Below are 22,471 nucleotides of genomic sequence, written 5' to 3'. Positions count from 1 at the left end.
GTTTAGAGTGAAAGAACAGCCCCCCCCCCTCTCTCTCTCTCTCTCTCTCTCTCTCTCTCTCTCTCTCTCTACCAAAACTAAATAAGATTGATGAAGCTAAAAAGTTCATGCTGACAGGAACTGGATATAGATCCCCCCTGAGAGATACAACCTGTGCCTGTCAAATACAGAGGTGAACCACTGAACTGAGAATGGGACCCCCTTTGGGGGAATTAGATAAAGGATTGAAAGAGCTGAAGGGGCTTGCAACCCTATAAGAACAACAATGCCAATCAACCAGAGCTTCCCGACACTAAACCACTCCCCAAATAATATATATGGACTAATCCAGGGCTCCAACTGCATAGGTAGCAGAGAATAGCCTTGTTGGGCACCAGTGGAAGGGGAAGCCCTTGCTCCTGCGAAAGTCGGACCCCCAGTGCAGGGGAGTGTCAAGGGGTGCATGGGAGGAGACACCCTTGTGGAGGGGGCATGGATAGGGGGCTTATGGACAGGAAACAAAGAAAAGGGAATAACATTTGAAATGTAAATAAAGAAATCTGTCCAATTAAAAAAAAGAAAAACAAATAAATAAATAAATAAGGGACAAAAACAGGAAAGAAACCATAAACTGGTCTTTAAATACATGGGAAAATTCTTTAAAATAGTTTGTGGAATACCAATGAATAATGTCAAGTACATGTACAAATATACCTTGTTAAGAATAATCAAAAATAATGCAGCTGCATTACTCCCTTTTTAAAAGGGGAACAAGAATACCCTTGGGAGGGGAAAGAGAGGCAAAGTTTAGAACAGAGACTGAAGGAACATCCATTCAGAGCCTGCCCCACATATAACCCATACATATACAGCCACCAAACTAGATAAGATGGATGAAGCAAAGTAGTGCAGGCTGACAGGAATCAGATGTAGATCTCTTCTGAGAGAAACAACTAGAATACAGCAAATACATAGGCGAATGCCAACAGCAAATCAATGAGCTAAGAATGGAGCCCCCATTTCAGGATTCAGAGAAAGGACTGAAAGAGCTTGAAGGGGCTTGAGACTCCATGTGAAAAACAATGCCAACCAACCAGAGCTTCCAGGGACTAAGCCACTACCCAAAGACTATACATGGACTGACCCTGGACTCCAACTGCATAGGTAGCAATGAATAGCATAGTAAGGGCACCAGTGGAAGGGGAAGCCCTTGGTCCTGCCAAGACTAAACCCCCAGTGAACGGGATTGTTGGGGGGAGGGTGGTAATGGGGGTAAGGTGGGGAGGGGAACACCCATATAGAAGGAGAGTGGGGAGAGGTTAGGGGGATATTGATCTGGAAACCGGGAAAGGGAATAACAATTGAAATATAAATATGAAATACCGAATTTAATAAAGATGGAAGAAAAAAAGAATAATCAAAAATAAAATCAAACAAGAAAAAAAAAAGAAAGAAACATATTGGGACTTCTCAGCTTGCCTAAGCTCCCCTTTCAGCACCCAGGTGTGGCATATAGAAAGTATCAGATAGAAACATTCATGCTACAACTTTTTTAAAAAATTGTTCATTTTGCTTATTTACATTTCAAATCTTATTCCCCTCCTGATGCCTCCTCCATAAATCCCCATCTTGTCCCCTCCGCCCTACCTCAATGAGACAGCCACTCACCCCCCAACTCCTGCCTCACCACCCTAACATTCCCCTACACTTGGGAAATGAGCCTTCACAGAACCAAGGGCCTCCTGTCCTATTGATGCCAGATAAAGACATCCTCTGCTACAAATGCAGTTGGAACCATGGGAATTTCCAAGTGTACTCTTTGATTGATAGTTTAGTCTCTGGGAGCACTGGGAGGTCTGGTTGGTTGATGTTGTTGTTCTTCCTATGGGGTTGGAAAACCTTCAGCTCCTTCAGTCCTTCTCCTAACTCCTCAGAATATATCTTGAATAATCTCTTTGTATCAACAGGATCAAGATTGAAGATATAACTGGTAATTATAATGTTTCAAGATTCTAAAACTTTCAGCCTACATTTTCTTCTTATGTAATTCAATTTTTATATGAGGCAGATTGGAATAATGACTTTGAATTTTCTGCCATTTCTTCTGTTATCTTGCTCAAAATGTGTCTATAATATATCAACAAACAATTTTTGCATCTGAAAGTAGAGTGAAGAAACACCACTACTACTCTATACCCTTGTCTGAAAGGATGAATTACCTTTCTTCTATGATCATCCCAAAGGAAAGATCTTGTACTTTAGAACCAGATAGTCTTTGTTAAAATACCAGGTTAAGGACCTTTGTTAGTTTGAATATAACACATCTTACTAAAATTTTCACCACAAAAATAAAAATATCATAATAATAATAATAATAATAATAATAATAATAATAATAATAGTCCCACTGCTCCTTTTAACTTAAGTTCCTAGCAGTTGCCTAACTTGTATCATCTCTTACCATGACAAAAGGTATTAGGTTTATATCATATTCTGGTCACAGTTTAAAATGATGAATTAAAAGGAAAAATTTGACACATTCACCAAGCACATTACAAATAGAAACAAATATTTCTTGTAGGCCTTTATACCTTTTTAAGGATAAATTACCTCATTTGACATTCCAGTTATCCTCAGATGTTCAAGACAATTTTAATATGTCTTTTAATATGATTAAGATTTTCAATTGCTTGATCAGACATGTAATATTATTCATCTCTCTTTCATTCCAAAAATATTGGAAAAATGATAAACACATAGTATTTTCTCTATATGTGTAACATGTAAATGGTTTTATAATGCTTTAATTATTCTACTTCAGGGAGCCACTAGGTCGAAACATGTATTTGTGTTTTACTGATTAAAAATAGCTAGTACTTTAATTTCACATGGTTTTCAAACACTGCCTTCAGGAAATGACTTTTTTTCTTTTATTAAAACCAAATTTGTACATGTATACCTTATCAATATTACTCCCACACTTATCTTCCTTATCTTCTCCAACTACTATGCACCTCACAATCTCTTCTTTAACTGCTATTATTATATTTATATTTATGCCTATCACATATATGTCTACCTATTAATCTCTCTATATAAATGCACATGTACAATCTGTATTATATATATACATATATATATATACATATATATATACATATATATTCCCATAATGTATGTAGTTGTGTTGGACAAAGCCCTGATTTTCTTCTGCTCTCACTCAAGAAAAATTTGTTTACTACTACCTCAACTTGTTGATGATAATATAAACTTATTCGATGAATTGTTTCCTAATAATTACAGGTTCACATGAACATAGCTGTATTTCACATTCTCCTTCAAATTATGCAAAACCAGAGTTTGGTAACAGAATTCATATTCCTTGGACTTTCACAGAACCCTAAATTCCAGAAAATAGTTTTTATTGTATTTTTATTTGTTTACATTGCAACTGTTGGGGGCAACATGATAATTGTGGTGACCATTGTTTGTAGCCCAGCACTGATAGACTGCCCCATGTACTTCTTTTTGGCATTCTTGTCGCTATTGGATGCATGCTTCTCCTCTGTCATCACACCAAAGATGGTTGTGGACTCCCTGTATGAGAAGAAAACTATTTCCTTTGAAGGATGCATGATACAGCTCTTTGCTGAACACTTCCTTGCAGCAGTAGAAGTGATTGTCTTGACAGCCATGTCCTATGATCGTTATGTAGCCATTTGCAAGCCCTTGCACTACTCTTCCATCATGAATTGGAGGCTCTGTGGTACCCTGATGGGAATAGCATGGACAGGGGGCTTCTTGCATTCTATCATACAAATTATCTTCACACTGCAATTGCCCTTCTGTGGACCCAATGTCATCGATCATTTCATGTGTGACTTGTTCCCATTACTGGAACTTGCCTGCACTGATACACATATTTTTGGCCTTTTAGTGGTTGCCAATAGTGGGTCTATCTGCATAATAATTTTCTCTATTTTGCTTGTCTCCTATGGTGTCATCCTGTTCTCGCTGAGAGCCCACAGTTCTGAAGGACGATGGAAAGCACTCTCCACCTGTGGATCTCACATAGCAGTTGTGGTTTTGTTCTTTGTTCCATGCATATTTATATATGCACGGCCTCCATCTGCTTTCTCTTTTGATAAAATGGTGGCAATATTTTACACCATCCTAACTCCCTTGCTCAATCCTGTGATTTATACTTTTAGGAATAAGGACATGAAAAATGCCATGAAGAAAGTGTGGAAAAGATTGATGGTGGTATCTGATGGAAAATGAAAGATATCTGTAAAGAAGTTGAAATGATTTTGATAAAACTTTCTGCTAGAATAGGTCATGATTGTTACTAGCAAAACATCTTAAGAGTCAAAAATGATGTGCTCATGTAATTTCAATGATAAGTTCTTAGTTGGCTACTCATTTTCAAGTGTATATTGAAGAGCTTTGAAATTTGTGCGTGCTTATGTTGTAGTAATTTAAGAATAAACAGGCTGAGAAGGAAATTAGGGAAATGACACCTTTCACAAAAGTCACAAACAATATAAGATACTTTGGTGTAGCTCTAACCAAGCAAATGAAGACTTGTATGACAATTTCAAGTCTCTGAAGAAAGAAATTAAAGAAGATCTCAGAAGATGGAAAGATCTCCAATGCTCATGGATTGGCAGGGTTAATATAGAAAAAAATGGCCATTTTGCAAAAAGCAATCTACAGATTCAATGCAATCCCCATCAAACTTCTAACTCAATTCTTCATAGAGTTGAAAAGAGAAGCTCACAAATTCATTTGGAATAACAAAAATTCCAGGATAGTGAAAAGTATTCTCAACAATAAAAGAATAGCTGGGTAATCACAATCCCAACCTTAAGCTGTGTTACAGAGCAATCATGATACAAAAAAAAAAACAAAAAAACAAACAAACAAAAAAAACAAAACTGTATGGTACAGATAGAGAGACAGGCAGGTGCATCAAAGGAATAGAATTGAAGAACAGGAATGAATCCATATACATATGGTCACTTGATCTTTGTCAAAGGAGTTAAATCATCCAATTGAAAAACAGATAGCATTTTCAATAAATGATGCTGGTTCAACTGGAAGTCAGCATGAAGAAGAATGCAAATTGATCCATTCCTATCACTTTGTACAAAGCGATCCAAGTGAATCAATGACCTCCACATAAAACCTGATACACTGAAACTAATAGAAGAGAAAATGGGGAGGAGCCTTGAATACATAGGCACAGGGGAAAATTTCCTGAACAGAACACCAATGGCATATGCTCTATGATCAAGAATTGACAATTGGGTAAGAGCACTAGTGGAATGGGAAGCCCTTGGTCCTGCCGAGACTGAACCCTAAGTGAACATGATTGTTGGGGGAAGAGTGGTAATGGGGGGAGGAAAAAGAGGGGAACACCCATATAGAATGGAAGGGGGAGAGGTTAAGGGGATGTTGGCCCGGAAATCGAGAAACGTAATAACAATTGAAATGTAAATAAGAAATACCCAATTTAATGAAGATGGAGAAAAAAATTAAAAAATAAAAGAAATTTAAATAAGAAATACCCAAGTTAATAAAGATTAAAAAAAAAGAAAAGAAAACAGACTGCCATCATGTAACCAAACTAACATTGCACTCTGGATCTACTTTGGACTGGACGAATGGATATGGACTTTTACATAGAATCAGTTGTGTATTCCATGAATACCTAGATTCCCCAACACATGACTAGATTTGCCAATGCATGTGTACTTTGTAACATTACAAGCATTTAGTGAATCTTTGAACTGAACTACAGAAAAAAAAAAGAATTGACAATTGGGACTACATAAAATTGCAAAGCTTCTGAAAGGCAAAGTACATTGGCAATAGTACAAAATGGCAGCCAATAGTTTGGGAAAAGATCTTTACCAATCATCAATCTAATGGAGGACTAATATCTAATATATACAAAGAACTCAAGAAGTTAGACTCCAGAGAATCAAGTAACCCTATTAAAAATGGGAGACAGAGCTAAACAAAAAATTCTCAACTGAGGAACATCAAATGACCAAGAAGCACCTAGAGAAATTTCCATATCCTTAGTCATCACGGAAATGCAAAACAAAACAACCCAGAGATTCTACTTCATGCCAGTCAGAGTGGCTAAGATCAAATACTCAGGTGACAGCAGATACTGGCAAGGATGTGGAGAAAGAGAAATACTTCTCCATTGTTGGTGAGATTGAAAGCTGGTACACTTTGGAAATCAGTCTGGAGTTTCCTCAGAAAATTAGACATAGTACTACCTGAGGACCCAGCGATATTACTTCTGGGCATATACCCCAAAATGCCCCAAAATATGACAAGGACATATGTTCTACTATTTTTATAGCAGCCTTGTTTATAATAGCCAGAAGCTGGAAAACAACTTAGACATCCCTCAACAGAAGAATGGATACAGAAATTGTGATATAGTTCCCCAATTGAGTATTACTCAGCTATTAAAAACAATGACTTCATTAAATTCTGAGGCAAGTGGAACTAGAAAATATCCTGAGTGAGGTAACCCAATCACAAAACAATACACATAGTATGCAGTCACTGATAAGTGGATATTAGGCCAAAAGCGTAGAATACCAAAGATACAATTCACAGATTATATAAAGATCAAGAAGTCGGAAGACTAAATAATGGATTCTTCAGTCCTTCTTATAAGGGAGAACAAAATCCTCACAGGAGGAAATGCAGAAAATAAGGTTGGAGGAGAGACTAAGGGAAAGGTCATCCAGAGACTACATCTCCTGGTGATATATTCCATATACTGGTACCAAACCCTGGAAATATTGTGGAAGGTCAAGAAATACATGCTGACAGTAGCCTGATCTAGCTGTCTCCTGATAGACTCTGCCAGAGCCTGATAAATTACAGAGCAAACCAACTATTGGACTCTAACCAGGGGGTGGCAATCGAGGAGTTAGAAAGAAGGACTAAAGGAGCTAAAGGGGTTGTCAACCCCATAGGAAGAACAACAATATCAACCAACCATAACCTCACCCCCACCTGAGCCCCTAGAGACTAAACCACCAACCAAAGAGTACACATGGAGGGACTCATGGCTCCATCCACATATTTGGCAGAGGATGGCCTTATTGGGCATCAGTGAGAGGAGAGGAGAGGCTCAATGCTCCCCTGTGTAGGGGGATGTCAGGGCAGGGAGATGGGAGGGAGTGGGTGGATGGGTGGGTGGGCAGGTGGGTGGGTAGGTGAGGGAACACGCTCATAGAGACAGAGGGAGAGGGAAAGGGATAGGGGTATTCCAGAGCAGAAATCAGTAAAGGGGACAACATTTGAAATGTAAGTAAAGAAAATATCCAATTTTTAAAAAGGATAACCCCTCCCTCCAAAATGAAGATATTAACACTTATATCTTGTATCTTAGCAGTTTTGTTTAGGCATCCTGCATTTTTTTTGAAGGAATAACTATTGTGGTTACTTGAGACAAAGCATGGATAAAGGTTATTAAATAGTTTTATAAATCTATAATTAAAATCATTATTTAGCAAAGTCATTAATCATATTTGACTTGCTTGTCTATAGTTAATACAAACTGAAAAGCGATAGGAAGACCGAGACTTGTTAAAACAACTTAAGTACTACACTGAGCAGTCTCAATACTGTGTGTACGAGTAGCAGTGAAGAATGATTGAAGGTTCATTGCTACAGTAATGTGGTTACAGTGGTTCTAAAAATATTTTTGAGAAAATTATTGACTCAGATGCAGTTGTGAGAGATAATATCTCATGCCTGTTATAATTGCTATGATCAAAACAAATATAATAAGTGCTGTTGAAGATGTGAATAAGAAACAACTTTTATATATTGTTGGGAAAGTGTAAATAAGTCCATTACCGAGAATGTATGATGGGTCATAAAAACTGAAAATGGATTAACATATGGTCTAATTAGTCTACTTCTGTGCATAAATTAAAATTAACTGAATAAGCACACAAAAGATATACTTGTATTCCCATATTGCAGACTGTAAAAGTATAGAATGAGTTTAGCAAATCATAAACAGATAAGTAAAGAACATTTGTGGACTTGACAGATGTGTCTGTACCCATGAAACAAGGTCAATAGCCTGAATATGGATCTCCAGCACCCATGTAAAAACAAGAATGACAAAACGAAACAGAAAGGAAAAGGGAAAAGGAAAGAAAAGAGAATGTATGTATCTGGTTGTTTGTCATTCATTCCGCATTGTGCCATGTTTCAAAACATTTTACAGATTTCAGTGGCTCCTAGAAGTAACCAGAATTTAGGACAGGTGGACAGAAGAACACTCACAAAATCTCAGTTGTAGGTGTTTTTCTGTTCCATATAATGCCAGCATATAGTGTGGGTTTAACAAGAGCAGCTACATAGTGTGAGTTACCTTATTGAAATTGTTGAGATATATAATTTGATTAAGTACATTGGGCATTTTCCTTTAGTGACAGGTGAGGGGCTATTTTATGCTGGTTTATATAGAAATGGATTGGAGCAGAATCCAAAAAGTAAAGTCAGGACTGAGTACTTCTTATTCAAGTATTAGGAAGAGAACACTTGAGCAAACTCTACACTAGCAACATGGAAATGGAATGATCTGGTTTTCCCTATTACCCTAATAACAAGTTATCCAGAGCACTGAAAACCCAAAACGTCAATTTATAAAGTAGGGGTCATTTCAATTTTCTTAGTAGCTTTACTTTTCTTATTTTTGACTTTAGAGGTGAAAATAACTATAATGGAGTAGTTATCAGTAAAATGATCTTTCAATTCAGCCACATATCACATATCAACTATCAAGGATAGTTGAGTTTTATACATCTCAGTTAGCTATGTGTTTTCTAAAATAAATGAATTTTCAGAAAATAACTCTAAATTTCCTTGTTCTATCAATGGAGATAAAGTGTCAGTTTATAATGGAATGTGGGAAAAAGACTGAAAAATCCATTCCAATCGTTGTTTAATCTTTTACACATATTCAAAGTAAAATAGTGCATTTTGTTTTGTTCTTCCTCAAAATGAATTTGGCATAAAATTTCATCAATATTTGGAAAGATGAATTCATGAGACATTGTGATTAATATATGAAACATGTTTGTATATTACATATAAAAACAACTGTAACAAGAGCTCAGGCTGTCTAATGGGGCTTACCTCCCATTTACATACTCCATCATTTTTCTTCCTCACAATAGGACTGTATTCTTGATATCTTTTTCCTTCAAGAATAAATTTTCCTCTTGATAAGTTCATTTATGAAAAAAATAATTATATTTCAATTGTTTTATGATTTTTTTTGGATTCACATTTTGAATTCTAAAACAAAACAAAACCTTATTCAGGCCAGACTATAGTTATGAATACTGATTCATCCTCATGCATATGAAATCAAGTACTGACTTATTCTCTCACACCTCTGTAAAAACTCTGTCAATGATACACCAGGATAGGAATTCATAATACTTTCATTAGAATTAACAAGTGCCAAGGGAAATTTGCTGAATACTTACCATTGCTAATATTTTAGTTAATGGATTCACAAAATTTTCTATAAAATTACTAATTTAGGGTTTCATTTTATTCTACCCTGAGTTTTCAATAAACATGGTAAAAACCACTGTCATATTTTTAACTCTTAGATGCTATAATTTTTGAACTTGCACTAAGTTCATAGTTGTCACTATAAGTATTTAACTTATTAATATCCAATTTAATTTAAACTGTAAATTTAAAAAAGTGTCTGGAGACATATAAATCTCTAGAATATAAAATATTTGTGTATTATTCAATATGTAATATAGATATATTAACACATTCATGAATCCCTGCATATGGACATACACACACACACACACACACACACACACACACACACACACACATACACACACATACAATGGGAGAGCAAGGGAGAAATTATGTCTCAAATAACTCATGTTCGTTTTCAGCATTTTAGTTAAATCTGTCCTTGATTCTGATAGCCTTCATCCATCTACAACATGATGAGTTCTTGAGGTGCTCTCAAACAACCAGCGCTTTGTATATGATAGGTTAGGATTCAGCCATCTGAACCCTATTACTAAGTCAAATCTATGAAAGAAAACTTTGAAAGAAATCCAAGAGGGATGCGTGTGTGTGTGTGTGTGTGTGTGTCTGTGTGTGTGTGTGCGTGTGTGTGTGTGTGTGTGTGTGTGTTTGTGTGTGCGTGTGTGTGTGTGTTTGTGTGTGCACTCAAAAGAACAAGCATATACATTTGTGGATGTTTACTTGTGTGCTGGTGTACATGAAAACAGAGGTCATCATCAACATCATCAAGTGTTATATTTCAGGAGTCTTCCCCTTTTTTTTCCCTTTTTAAAAATTATTATTTTTTATTTATTTTTTTTTTTACAGACCAGTCTTTATCCCCTCCCTGTCCACATACTGACTGTTCCTCATCTCATACGTACTCCCATCCCTGTCTCCAAGAGGATGTTGCCACACCCACCCACCAAACCTCCCTACTCCCTGAGGCCTCAAGGCTCTCAATGATTAGGTGCATCTTCTCTCACTGAGCCCAGACCAGGCAGACCTCTGCTGTATTTGTTTAGGGGTCTCATATCAACTGGTGTATGCTGCCTGGTTCATGGCTTAATGTCTGAGAGATATCTAGAGTTCAGGTGAGTTAAGAATGCTGATCTTTCTATGGGGTTGCCTTCCTCCCCATCTTCTTCTAGCATTTCCCCAATAAAACCACAGGAATCCCAGCTTTTGTCCATTGGTTGGTTGAAAGGATCTGTGTCTTACTCTTTCAGCTGCTTGTTAGTGTAGTCATCTCAGGTCCTGTTTGCAAGCATACCATAGCATCAGTAATAGGGTCAGGCCCTGGGCCCTCTCCTTGAGTTGGATCCCAAGTTGGGTCTATTACTGAATCTCATTTTCCTCAAGATTTTCTTCATTTTTGTCCCTGCAGTTCTTTCACACAGGAAAAATTCTGAGTCAGAGTTTTAGACTGTGGGATGGTCCCACCATTTAATATCGTGTCCTTCTACTGAAGGTAGATTTTTACAAGTTCTTCTCTTCACTGTAGAGTATTTCATCTAAGGTCCCTCCCTTTGAGTCCTGAGAGTCTCTCACTTCAAAGGTCTTTGGTAGTAGAGAACGCCCCGCCCTCACCTTCTTCCTCCTGACGTAGCCTGTTTTCATTCTTTCTGCTAGCCCTCAGGGCTTCTCTCCTAATTCCCCCAATTCCTGATCTTGTTCCCCTTTTCCCCTTCTTGTCCCTTCTTCCACACATGTCCCTCCCTCCCTCCCTCCCTCCCTCTGCTCCCCTATGATTTGTTTCTTCTTTCTCCCATGTGTCTTTGAGACATCCTCACTTGGACCCTTCTGCTTATTATCCTTCTTAAGTTCTGTGGATTGAATCCTGGATTTTCTGTACATATTTGGCTAGCATTAACTTATTAGTGAGTACATACCATGCATGTCCTTTTGAATCTGAGTTACCTCACTCAGTATGATATTTTCTACTTCCATACATTTGCCTGTAAAATGTATGGCGTCTTTGTTCTTAATAGCTTAGTAGTATTCTTTCATGTAAATGAACAAAATTTTCTTCTGTATCCATTCTTCTGTTGTGGGACATTGGGGTTGGTTCCACTTTCTGGCAATTACAAACAAGGCTGCTATGAACAGAGTGGAACATGGGCCACTGTGGCCTGGTGGGGCACCTTTGGGATATTTTCTCAAGAGTGGTATAGCTGGGTTTTCAGGTAGATATATTTCCAATTTTCTGAGGAACCTCCAGATTGATTTCCAGTTTGCAATCGAACAAGCAATGGAGGAGTGTTCCTATTTCTCTACTTCCTCAACAACATGTGCTTTCATGTGAGTTTTTGATCTTAGCTATTCTGAGTGGTGTGAGGTGGAATCTCAGGGGTGTTCTGATTTTCATTTCCCTGATGACTAAGGACTTTGACCATTTCTTTAGTGCTTCTCAGCCATCCTCTGCTGTAAATTCTCTGTTTAGTTCCCATTTTTTGTTTGGGTTGTTTGGTATTTTGGTGGTTAGCTTCTTGATATTTTTTTTGTATTTTTGTATTTTTTATTGGATATTTTATGTATTTACATTTCCCTCATCTCCTATCACCTCTACCCTCTCCTATGCTTCTATGAAGGTGTTCCCACTCCCACCTACACACTCCCACCTCAACACCCTGGCATTCCCCAATATTGGGGAAATGAACCTTCCCAGGAACAAGGGCTTCTCCTCCTATTGATGCAAGACAATGCCATCCTCTGCTACATATGTGGCTATGGCTATGAATCCCTTCATTTGTACTCTTTGCTCCTTTTTTTTTTTTTTTTTTTTTTTTTTTGGAGCTGGGGACCGAACCCAGGGTCTTGTGCTTGTTAGGCAAGCGCTCTACCACTGAACTAAATCCCCAACCTCCATTTGTACTCTTTGGTTTGTGGTTTGGTCCATGAGAGCTCTGAGGGGTCCGGTTGATCGATATTGTTGTTCTTCCTATGGGGCTGCGATACCCTTGAGCTACTTCAGTCCTTTCTCTACCTCCTCCATTGGGGTCCTTGTGCAGAGCCTAATGGTTGGCTGTGGGCATTTGCCTCTGCTTCACTCTTTGTATTTCCTCTGGAGAGTATTTTTTCCCCTTCTAAGATGGACTAAAGCATCGCCATTTTAGTTTTCCTTCTTCTTGAGCTTCAGGTGGTCTGTGAATTGTTTCTTGGGTATTCTGAGCTTTTGAGCTAATATCCACTTATCAGTGAGTGCATACCATGTATGTACTTTTGTGACTAGGTTTCCTCACTTAGGATATTTTCTAGTTCCATCCATTTGCCTAATGGATGGTATTGTAGCCATTGTTTTTAATAGCTGAGTAGTACTCCATTGTGTAAATGCACCATATTTTCTGTGTCCATTCCTCTGTTGAAGGACATCTGGGTTCTTTCCAGCTTCTGGCTATTATAAATAAGTCTGCTATGAACATAGTGGAGCATGTGTCCTTGTTACGGTTTGGAGCATCTTTGCGGTATACGCCCAGGAGTGGTATAGCTGTGTTCTCATGTATTACTATGTCCAATTCTCTAAAGAACCTCCAGACTGATTTCCAGAGTGGTTGTACAAGTTTGCAATCCCACCAACAATGGAAGAGTTTTCCTCTTTCTCCAAATCCTCATCAGCATCTGCTCTCACCTGAGGTTTTCATCTTAGCCATTCTGCCTGCTGTGAGGTGGAATCTCAGGGTTGTTTTGATTTGCATTTCCCTGATGACTAAGGATGTTGAACATTTCTTTAGGTGTTTCTCAATCATTTGATAATTCTCACTTGAAAATTCTTTATTTAGATCTATACCCCATTTTTTCCCTTCTGTCAGCTTTATTCCTAAAGAAAACAATTCAAAAGAAAGAGAGGGAAAGGAAGAGAACTATGTTTCAAAACTAGGAGGCCTTTGGAGCCCAAGAGATCTCCGGTGGAAGTTCTCTTAGCTGAGCTCCAGAAGACTTAACTGACATGCCCACAGGAACCTTTAGGCAGGAAAGCACTGGAAGTAGCACCCACACATAAAGAGAGACCAAATTGTTTTCATCACAGTGATAACTTGTCACAATAAACAGTGAGGCAGAAATCTCTATGATATCTGAATATCAGAAGTCCACAGAGAAGAGGAAAGGGCTCTGACTGACGGAGGTCACTTTATACATAAATGTTTCATGTGCCTCACCTGCCTTGGTAGCACCATTTCCTTTCTCTTTCTTTATTTTTCTTCCATCATTATTAAATTGGGTATTTCTTATTTACACTTCAAATGTTATTCCCTTTCCTGGTTTCCAGGCAAAATCTCCCTAATCCCTTCACCTCCCCTTCTATATGGGTGTTCCCCTCCCCATCTTACTCCCATTACTACTCTCTCCCCAACAATCCCCTTCTCTGGGGGTTCAGTCTTGGCAGGACCAAGGGCTTCCCCTTCCACTGGTGCCCTTACTAGGCTATTCATTGCTACCTATGGGGTCAGAGTCCAGGGTCAGTCCATGTATAGTCTTTGGGTAGTGGCTTAGTCCCTGGAAGCCCTGGTTGGTTGGCATTGTTGTTCATATGGGGTCTCAAGCCTCTTCAGCTCTTTCAGTTCTTTCTCTGATTCCTTCAAAGGGGCTCCCGTTCCCAGTCAGTGGTTTGCTGCTGACATTCACCTATGTATTTACCATATTCTGGCTATGTCTCTTAGGAGAGATCTACATCTGGTTCCTGACAACCTGCACTTCATACTTTCATCCATCTTATCTAGTTTGGTGGCTGTATATGTATGGGCCACATGTGGGGCAGGCTCTGAATGGCCGTTCCTTCAGTCTCTGTTCTAAACTTTGCCTGCCTATCCCCTCCTACGGGTATTCTTACTCCAGTTTTGAAGAAGGAGTGAAGCATCCGCATTTTGGTCATCCTTCTTGAGTTTCGTGTAGTCTGTGCATCTTGGGTAATTTGAGCATTTGGGCTAATATCCACTTATCAATGAGTGCATACCATGTGTGTTTTTCTGTGATTGGGTTACCTCATTCAGAATGATATTTTCTAGTTCCATTCATTTGCCTAAGAATTTCATGAAGTCATTGTTTTTGATAGCTGCGTAGTACTCCATTGTGTAGATATACCACATCTTCTGTATCCATTCCTTTGTTGAACAACATCTGGGATATTTTCTGCTTCTGACTATTATAAATAAGGCTGCTATGAACATAGTATAGCATGTGTCTTTGTTGTATGTTGGTGCATCTTTTGTTATATGCCCAAGAGAGGTATAGCTGGATCCTCAGGCAGTTCAATGTCCAATTTTCTGAGGAACCTCCATTCTGATTTAGAGTGGTTGTATCAGTTTGCAATCCCAGCAACAATGAAGGAGTGATCTCCACATCCTTGCCAGCATCTGCTGTCACCAGAGTTTTTTTATCTGAGTCATTCTGACTGGTGTGAGGTGGAATCTCAGGGTTGTTTTGATTTGCATTTCCCTTATGACTAAAGATGTTGAACATTTCTTTAGGTGCTTCTCAGTCATTCGATATTCCTCAACTGCCAATTCTTTGTTTAGGTCTGAAACCCATTTTTTAATAGGGTTATTTGTCTCCCTGCCACCTTAGTTCGTGAGTTCTTTGTATATTTTGGATATAAACCATCTATAAGTTCTAGGATTGGTAAAGATCTTTTCTCAATCTGTTGGATGCCATTTTTTCCTACAGAGAGTGTCCTTTGCCTTACAGAAGCTTTGTACCTTTGTGAGATCCCATTTGTCGATTCGTGATATTAGAGCATAAGCCATTGGTGTTTTGTTGAGGAAATTTCCTCCAGTGCCCTTGTGTTTAAGATTCTTCCCCACTTTTTCTTCTACTAGTTCCAGTGTATCTGGTTTGATGTGGAGGTCCTTGATCCACTTCGACTTAAGCTTTGTACAGGGTGATAAGAATGGATCGATCTGCATTCTATGTGCTGACCTCCAGTTCAACCAACACAATTTGCTTTAAGTGCTATCTTTTTCCATTGGATGGTTTTGGCTCCTTTGTTAAAAATCAAGTGACCATAGAAGTGTGTGTTCATTTCTGGTTCTTCAATTCTATTCCACTGGTCTACCTGCCTGTCTCTGTGCCAATACCATACAGCTTTTATCACTATTGCTCTGTAATACTGCTTACGTTCAGGGATGGTGATTCCCCTGGAAGTCCTTTTATTGTTGAGGGTAGTTTTAGCTATCCTGGGTTTTTTGTTATTCCAGATAAATTTGCAATTTTTTCTCTCTAACTTTCTGAAGAATTGGATTAGAAGTTTGATGGGGATAGCATTGAATCTGTAGATTGCTTTTGGTAAAATGGTCATTTTTACTATATTAATCTTGCCAATCCATGAGCATTGGAGATCATTCCATCTTCTGAGATCTTCAATTTCTTTCTCCAGACTTGAAGTTCTTATCATACATATCTTTCACCTGCTTGGTTAAAGTCACACTGGGGTATTTTATATTATTTGTGACTATTATGATGGTTGTTGTTTCCATAATTTCTTTCTCAGCCTGTTTATCCTTTGAGTAGAGGAAGGTTACTGATGTATTTGAGTTAATTTTATAGCCAGTCATTTTGCTGAAGTTGTTTATCAGGCTTAGTAGTTCTCTGGTGGGCAGCCTTGTCTAGTCCCTGATTTTAGTGGGATTGTTTCAAGTTTCTGTCCATTTAGTTTGATGTTAGCTACTGGTTTGCCATATATAGCTTTTACTATATTTAGGTATGGTCTTTGAATTCCTGTTCTTTCCAGAACTTTTATCATGAAGGGGTGTCGAATTTTGTCAAATGCTTTTTCACCATCTAATGAAATGATCATGTGGTTTTCACCTTTCAGTTTGTTTATATAGTGGATTTACATTGATGTTTTTTTTGTATATTAAACTATCCCTGCATACCGTGGGTGAAGCTTACTTAATCATGATGGATGATTGTTTTGATGTGTTCTTGTATTCGGTTTGCAAGAATTTTATTGAAGCATCTTTTCGTCAATATTCATAAGGAAAATTGGTCTGAAGTTCTTTTTTGGGTCTTTTTGTGGTTTAGGTGTAAGAGTAATTTTGGCTTCATAGAAGGAATTTGGTAGTGCTTCGTCTGTTTCAATTTTGTGAAATAGTTTGAGCACTATTGGTAGGAAGTCTTCTGTGAAGGTCTGATAGAATTCTGCATTAAACCCATCTGGTCCTGGGCACTTTTTTGTTGGGAGACTTTTAATGACTTGTTCTATTTCTTTAGGAGTTATGGCGTTGTTTAAAGGTTTTTCTGTTCCTGATTTAACTTTGGTACCTGGTATTTGTCTAGAAAATTGTCCATTTCCTCCAGATTTTCAAGTTTTATTGACTATAGGCTTTTGTAATAGGATCTGATGATTTTTTTAATTTCTTCAGATCTGTTGTTATGTCTCTCTTTTCATTTCTGATTGTGTTAATTTGGACACACTCTCTGTTCCCTCTGGTTAGTATGTGTAACTGTTTATTTATCTTGTTGACTTTCTCAAAGAACCAACTTTTGGTTCTGTTGATTCTTTGTAAAGTCCTTTTTGTTTCTACTTGGTTGATTTCAGTCCTGAGTTTGTTTATTTCCTGCCTCCTGAGTATATTTGCTTCCTTTTGTTCTAGAGCTTTTAGGTGTGCTGTCAAGCTACTGATAAAAGCTTTCTCCTGTTTCTTTCTGCAGGCACTCAGAGTTTTCCTCTTAGCATAGCTTTCATTGTGTCCCATAAGTTTGGGTATGTTGTACCTTCATTTTCATTAAATTCTAAGAAGTCTTTAATTTCTTTCTTTATTTCTTCCTTGACCAGGTTATCATTGAGCAGAGCATTGTTCAACTTCCATGTATATGTGGTTGTTCTTTCCTAATTGTTATTGAAGACCAGCTTTAACCAGTTTTGGTCTGATAGGACAAATGGGATTATTTCTATATTTCTGTATCTGTTCAGGCCTCTTTTGTGATTGATTATAAGGTCAGTTTTGGAGAAAGTACCATGAGGTGGTGAGAAGAAGGTATATCCTTTTGTTTTAGGATAGAATATTCTATAAATATCTGTTAGGTCCATTTGGTTCTTAGCTTTGTTTACTTTGTTTGTCTGTCTATGTCTCTGTTTAATTTCTGTTTCGATGATCTGTCCATTGATGAGAGTGGAATGTTGAAATCTCCTACTATTATTGTGTGAGGTACAATGTGTGCTTTGAGCTTTAGTAAGGTTTCTCTTAGGTATGTTGGTGCCCTTGTATTTGGAACATAGTTATTTAAGATTGAAAGTTTATCTTGGTAGGTTTTTCCTTTGATGAATATGAAGTGTCCTTCCTTATCTTTTTTAATGACTTTTGGTTGCAAGTCAATTTTATTCAATATTATTACTCCAGCTTTCTTCTTCAGACCATTTGTTTGTAAGTGATTTTCCAGCATTTTACTCTGAGGTAGTGTTTGTCTTTGTCTCTGAGGTGTGTTTCCTGTAGGCAACAAAATGCTGAGAGCTCATTACCTATCCAGTTTGTTAATCTGTGTCTCTTTATTGGGGAATTGAGTCCATTGATGTTGAGAGATATTAGGAATAGTGATTGTTGCTTCCTGTTATTTTCATATTTGGATGTGAGATTATGTTTGTACACTTCTCTTTGTTTTGTTGCAAAAAGAATAGTTTCTTGCTTTTTCTAAGGTATAGCTTGCTTCCTTGTGTTGAGTTTTGCCATTTATTACCCTTTGTAGGGCTGAATTTGTAGAAAGATATTGTGTAAATTTGGTTTTGTCATGGAATATCTTGGTTTCTCCATCTGTGTTAATTGAGGGTTTTGCTGAATACAGTAACCTGGGCTGCCATTTCTGTTCTCTTAGGGTCTGTATGGCATCTGTCCAGGATATTCTGGCTTTCATAGTTTCTGATAAGATGTCTGGTGTAATTCTGATAGGTCTGCCTTTATACTTGACCTTCTTCCCTTACTGCTTTTAATATTCTTTTTTTTGTGCATTTTGGTGTATTGACTATTACGTGATGGGAGGAGTTTCTTTTCTGGTCCAATCTATTTGGAGTTCTGTAGGCTTCTTGTATGTTTATGGGCAACTCTTTCTTTAAGATAGGGAAGTTTTCTTCTATGATTTTGTTGAAGATATTTACTGGCCCTTTAAGTTGGGAGTCTTCACTCTCCTCTATACCCATTACCCTTAGGTTTGATCTTCTCGTTGTGTCCTGGATTTCCTTTATGTTTTGGGCTAGGAGATATTTGTGTTTTACATTATCTTTGACAGTTGCATTAATGTTTTCTGTGGAATCTTCTGCTCCTGAGTTTCTCTCTTCCATCTCTTGTACTCTATTGGTGATGCTCACATCTATGACTCCTGATCTCTTCCCTAGGTTTTCTATATCCAGGGTTGTCTCCCTTTGTGCTTTCTTTATTGTTTGTATTTCCATTTTTAATTCCTGGATTGTTTTGTTCATTTTCTTCTCCTGTTTTATTGTTTTTTCCAGTAGTTCTTTAGGGGATTTTTGAGTTTCCTCTTTCACAGCTTCTAGTTGTTTACTTTTGTTGTCCTGTATTTCCTTAAGGATGTTATTTATGGCCTTCTTAAAGTCCTCTATCATCATGATAAAATGTGATTTTAAACCTAGATCTTGCTTTTCTGGTGTGTTTGGATATCCAGTGTTTACATGAGTGGGAGAATTTGGCTCTGATGATGCCAGGTAGTCTTGGTTTCTGTTGCTTGTGTTCCTGTGCTTGCCTCTTGCCATCAGGTTGTCTCTAGCTTATCTTACTGTTTCTGACAGGGGCTTGACTGTCCTGTAGGCCTGTGTGTCAGGACTGCTGTAGACCTATTTTCCTGTTTTCTTTCAGCCACTTATGAGAAGAGAGTGTTCTGGTCTCAGGTGTGTAGATGTTCCTGTTTGCTGACTTTCAGCTCTCCCTGTGTGCAGGGACCAGATATGTTATTTGAAACTATTGTAAAAGGCGTGGTTTTGCTGACATGTTGTTCAGTTCATTTAACACTTAGAGGAGTACTGTTTTTTTGTGAGTTAATTTTGCATGCAGCTAATTTGCTGGAAAATTTTATCAACTGTAGTTATTCCCAGTGAACAGGTTAAGGCTATCTATGTAGACTCTCATATCACGTGCAAATAGTGATACTCTGACTTCTTCCTTCCCCATATGTGTTCTATTCATCTCTTTGAGTTATCTTCTTTATATGGATAAACTTCAAGTTCTATATTGAATAGTTATAGAGTGGAAAACCCTGTATTTTTCCTGATTTTAGTGAAATAGCTTTGAGTTTCTCTCCATTAAATTTGATGTTGGCTGTCAGCTTGCACTATACTACTTTTTACTTTATTTAGGAATGTTCTTTATATCCCTAACTTTTCCAGGGCTGTTATCATGAAGAGGTATTGGATTTTATCAGTGGCAATTCCTATACCTACTGAGAGGATCATATGGTGTTCTTACTTCATTTGTTTGTATAGTAAAAGTATAAAATAATGTAGGACTTGTCTTTGTCCTCTTTATTTCTATGCCCTACCTTGAAGACAATTTTACATAATATTATTTGAGAAATAATAGGCCCACTTTAATGCCTCTTGTTTTTCTCAAAACACACAGAAAATATTATTACAGTATAAATTTTATATTTTTGAAGAGATTTTATGTGTGTGTATATTCATATATATGGATAAATGCACGTGGTAATAAACTGCATTACATTGCCAAAATGCCCAAGACTAACAAATGGAAGAAAACCTTACATTGGTACATAGTTTTACAGGTTTACCATCATGTTTTCTTGGATGTTGCTTTGGGCATATAACAGAACAGCAAATTACATTGAAATTATTAATATAGAGATAAAATAGGTGTATTTAATTCTTGAAACATGAAGACAGATAGGTAAATAGAAAGATAGATCAATAGTTAAAACCTGGTAAAAACCAATAATTTCTTCAAGCCTATATATGCGTGAAACAATTTCCTTCTACAACATGATTTACCTTCTAAAAGTTCTGTGATTTCCATTAATGTCACAGGCTGATGATCAACCTTTTGTGCAGGCATTTGAAAAAACATTCCTGCTCTAAATTTTCACAGACCAGTATCATAATTCTACCTTAGTCTCCCTAGAGGCTTTTGTTAATTAGCCTGTGCCAGGAACATGAAACTGTATTCTGGTGTTTCTCAACATTGTATTGTTTTAAAACTGAAGGGAAGAAAGCTTGTACAACTTCCTTTTCCATATTACTCTGTTAAGATTTGGCATTGATCTGATTTTTTGTCAGGGGCAACTATATTTTTCTTGATTGTGCTTCAGTGTTGGAAAACTGAATAGTTAATGCTATTGTTATTCATATTATACAAATATCAATCTGGTTAATGTTTGGTGTAGAACCACATTGAAGAAATATTAAAAAACATTCAACTTAGAAGTAGGTGGTTTATCAATATTACAGAATACATATTTATAGAGTGACAACAAATCAAATCAGTATGACTAGTATGAATAGTGCTATTTATTTTGAATTATGGAAATGATAGTAATATGTGCAGTTGTTTTGTTGAAGACAGCGAAATATAAATGGCAGTCACGTGGGCATTTCAATTTCAACCTATCAAATGTTCAAGTCAAGATTGATAATTGATCAAGGTGAAGTTTCATGATATTCCCATTTAAAAGTCTTCAGTGTGCGAAGAAAGGAATTGTCCTTAAAATAGTTCTGGAGAAGATTAGAGTCCTTCAAAAAACCAAAGCAACATAATAAAGAACATACTGTATAAAAGTGCAAAACACAGAAACCTTCTCCATTTCTACCTGTATGCATCTGGAAAGTCTTTGGGCATCAACCTTAGCAAGCCTTTCCCAGGCCCAGGAGAAGACTAGTGACAGAGAAGTCTGTATTTACAAATGGGCAGGTCACTAGAAGCTCACCATACCATTCTCCATCTGGAGGAAGACTGTGTTGGAGTTTGCATAGCGCAGTCATTGGAAAGGGAAGACTGACAACAGAGGCTAAGGTTGAACAGAAAGAGAGAGGGAAGGTTCTTCTCACTGTTCGCTCCAAGCCCTCAGTGGAACTGTGAACAAAAGTTGGAAAAGTCTTGTAAAATTGGAATGATGGAGCTCCCTGCTCAGATATGATGGCAGCACTGAGAAAAGCAGCCAGTGTGGGATGCTGTCATTGAAAGGGCTACAGACTGTTGGCCAATTGCTTTGGAGAACTTGTCATTGACTGATGTCTTCTAAGGAGAAAGATTTTTCCACCAGAGCTGAATCTAGCAATTCTGAGGTCATTTTGTGGTCTCCAGTCAGACTTTAGCACAATGGACCTGCTGGCTATGTTCTCTGTGAAGTTGGAAGCTCTTGGGGGTAGGGGTGGGGAGGAGTGGGGAAGGGTCAACTATGCACCTTGTCATTCATACTTGTTTTCTGGGATGGAGAAGCCTGTGTTTTTTGCTTGTTTGTTTGTTTGTTTGTTTGTTGCAATGCTTGATTGTGCTTGTTGAGCTAAACAAGCCTGGAGATTGAAGTTGATTCACCTCAAAACAAAGTTGGAATTATGCATGGTTTTTCAGATTGTTGTGTATTCAACACCTGTAGCTTTTTCTCCTTGGGGCACAGAATAGAAGTTGATGTGCACTCTAAACTGTACTTTTCTTGCAACTATTTTAGAATGACATGCATTTCTAATGTCTGTTATACTTGTACAGAGTATTGATGCTGGTTGCTTTTTTTTTTTTTGAAGGAAAAAATGGCCTGGAAAACTTTTTTAAAAAATTGAAAGACTTCAGTAACAACTCAAGTTTGAGGAAAAAAATGTGTATAAATCACAAGATATTATTAGTTGTCTTGAATATATATATATATGTATATGTATGTGTGTGTATATATATGCATATAAGTGTGTGTGTGTTTGTGTGTGTGTGTGTGTGTGTGTGTGTGTGTG

At 37.5% G+C, this 22,471-nt stretch overlaps 1 protein-coding gene across 2 annotated transcripts; it reads left to right on the top strand.

Moving 5' to 3' along the window:
* Window positions 1–1,364: 1,364 nt before the first annotated feature.
* On the top strand, window positions 1,365–4,260 carry Or4c15 (olfactory receptor family 4 subfamily C member 15). 2 transcript variants are annotated; one of them, XM_039104507.1, is made up of 2 exons: window positions 1,365–1,397; window positions 3,343–4,260. In XM_039104507.1, exons 1-2 carry the CDS (start codon window positions 1,377–1,379, stop codon window positions 4,258–4,260), a joined length of 939 nt encoding a protein of 312 aa, XP_038960435.1. In that variant the 5' UTR covers window positions 1,365–1,376. The 2 variants fall into 2 exon arrangements, with proteins under 2 accessions (XP_038960435.1, NP_001000346.1); NM_001000346.1 differs by lacking the exon at window positions 1,365–1,397 and having other exon boundaries at window positions 3,325–4,260.
* The last annotated feature ends 18,211 nt before the right edge of the window (window positions 4,261–22,471 follow it).

Source organism: Rattus norvegicus, chromosome 3 (genome assembly GCF_036323735.1).
Source record: "Rattus norvegicus strain BN/NHsdMcwi chromosome 3, GRCr8, whole genome shotgun sequence".
In the NCBI taxonomy this organism is placed as follows: Eukaryota; Metazoa; Chordata; class Mammalia; order Rodentia; family Muridae; genus Rattus; species Rattus norvegicus.
The sequence above is the reverse complement of the archived record's forward strand: the minus strand, read 5'-3'. Positions and strand labels throughout refer to the sequence as shown.

Coding starts and splice junctions, on each gene's coding strand:
- Or4c15 (XM_039104507.1), top strand. CDS start 1,377: ATGGAAGAAAAAAAGAATAAT. Junction 1,398..3,342: donor TGGAAGAAAAAAAGAATAAT/CAAAAATAAAAT, acceptor AACCAGAGTTTG/GTAACAGAATTCATATTCCT.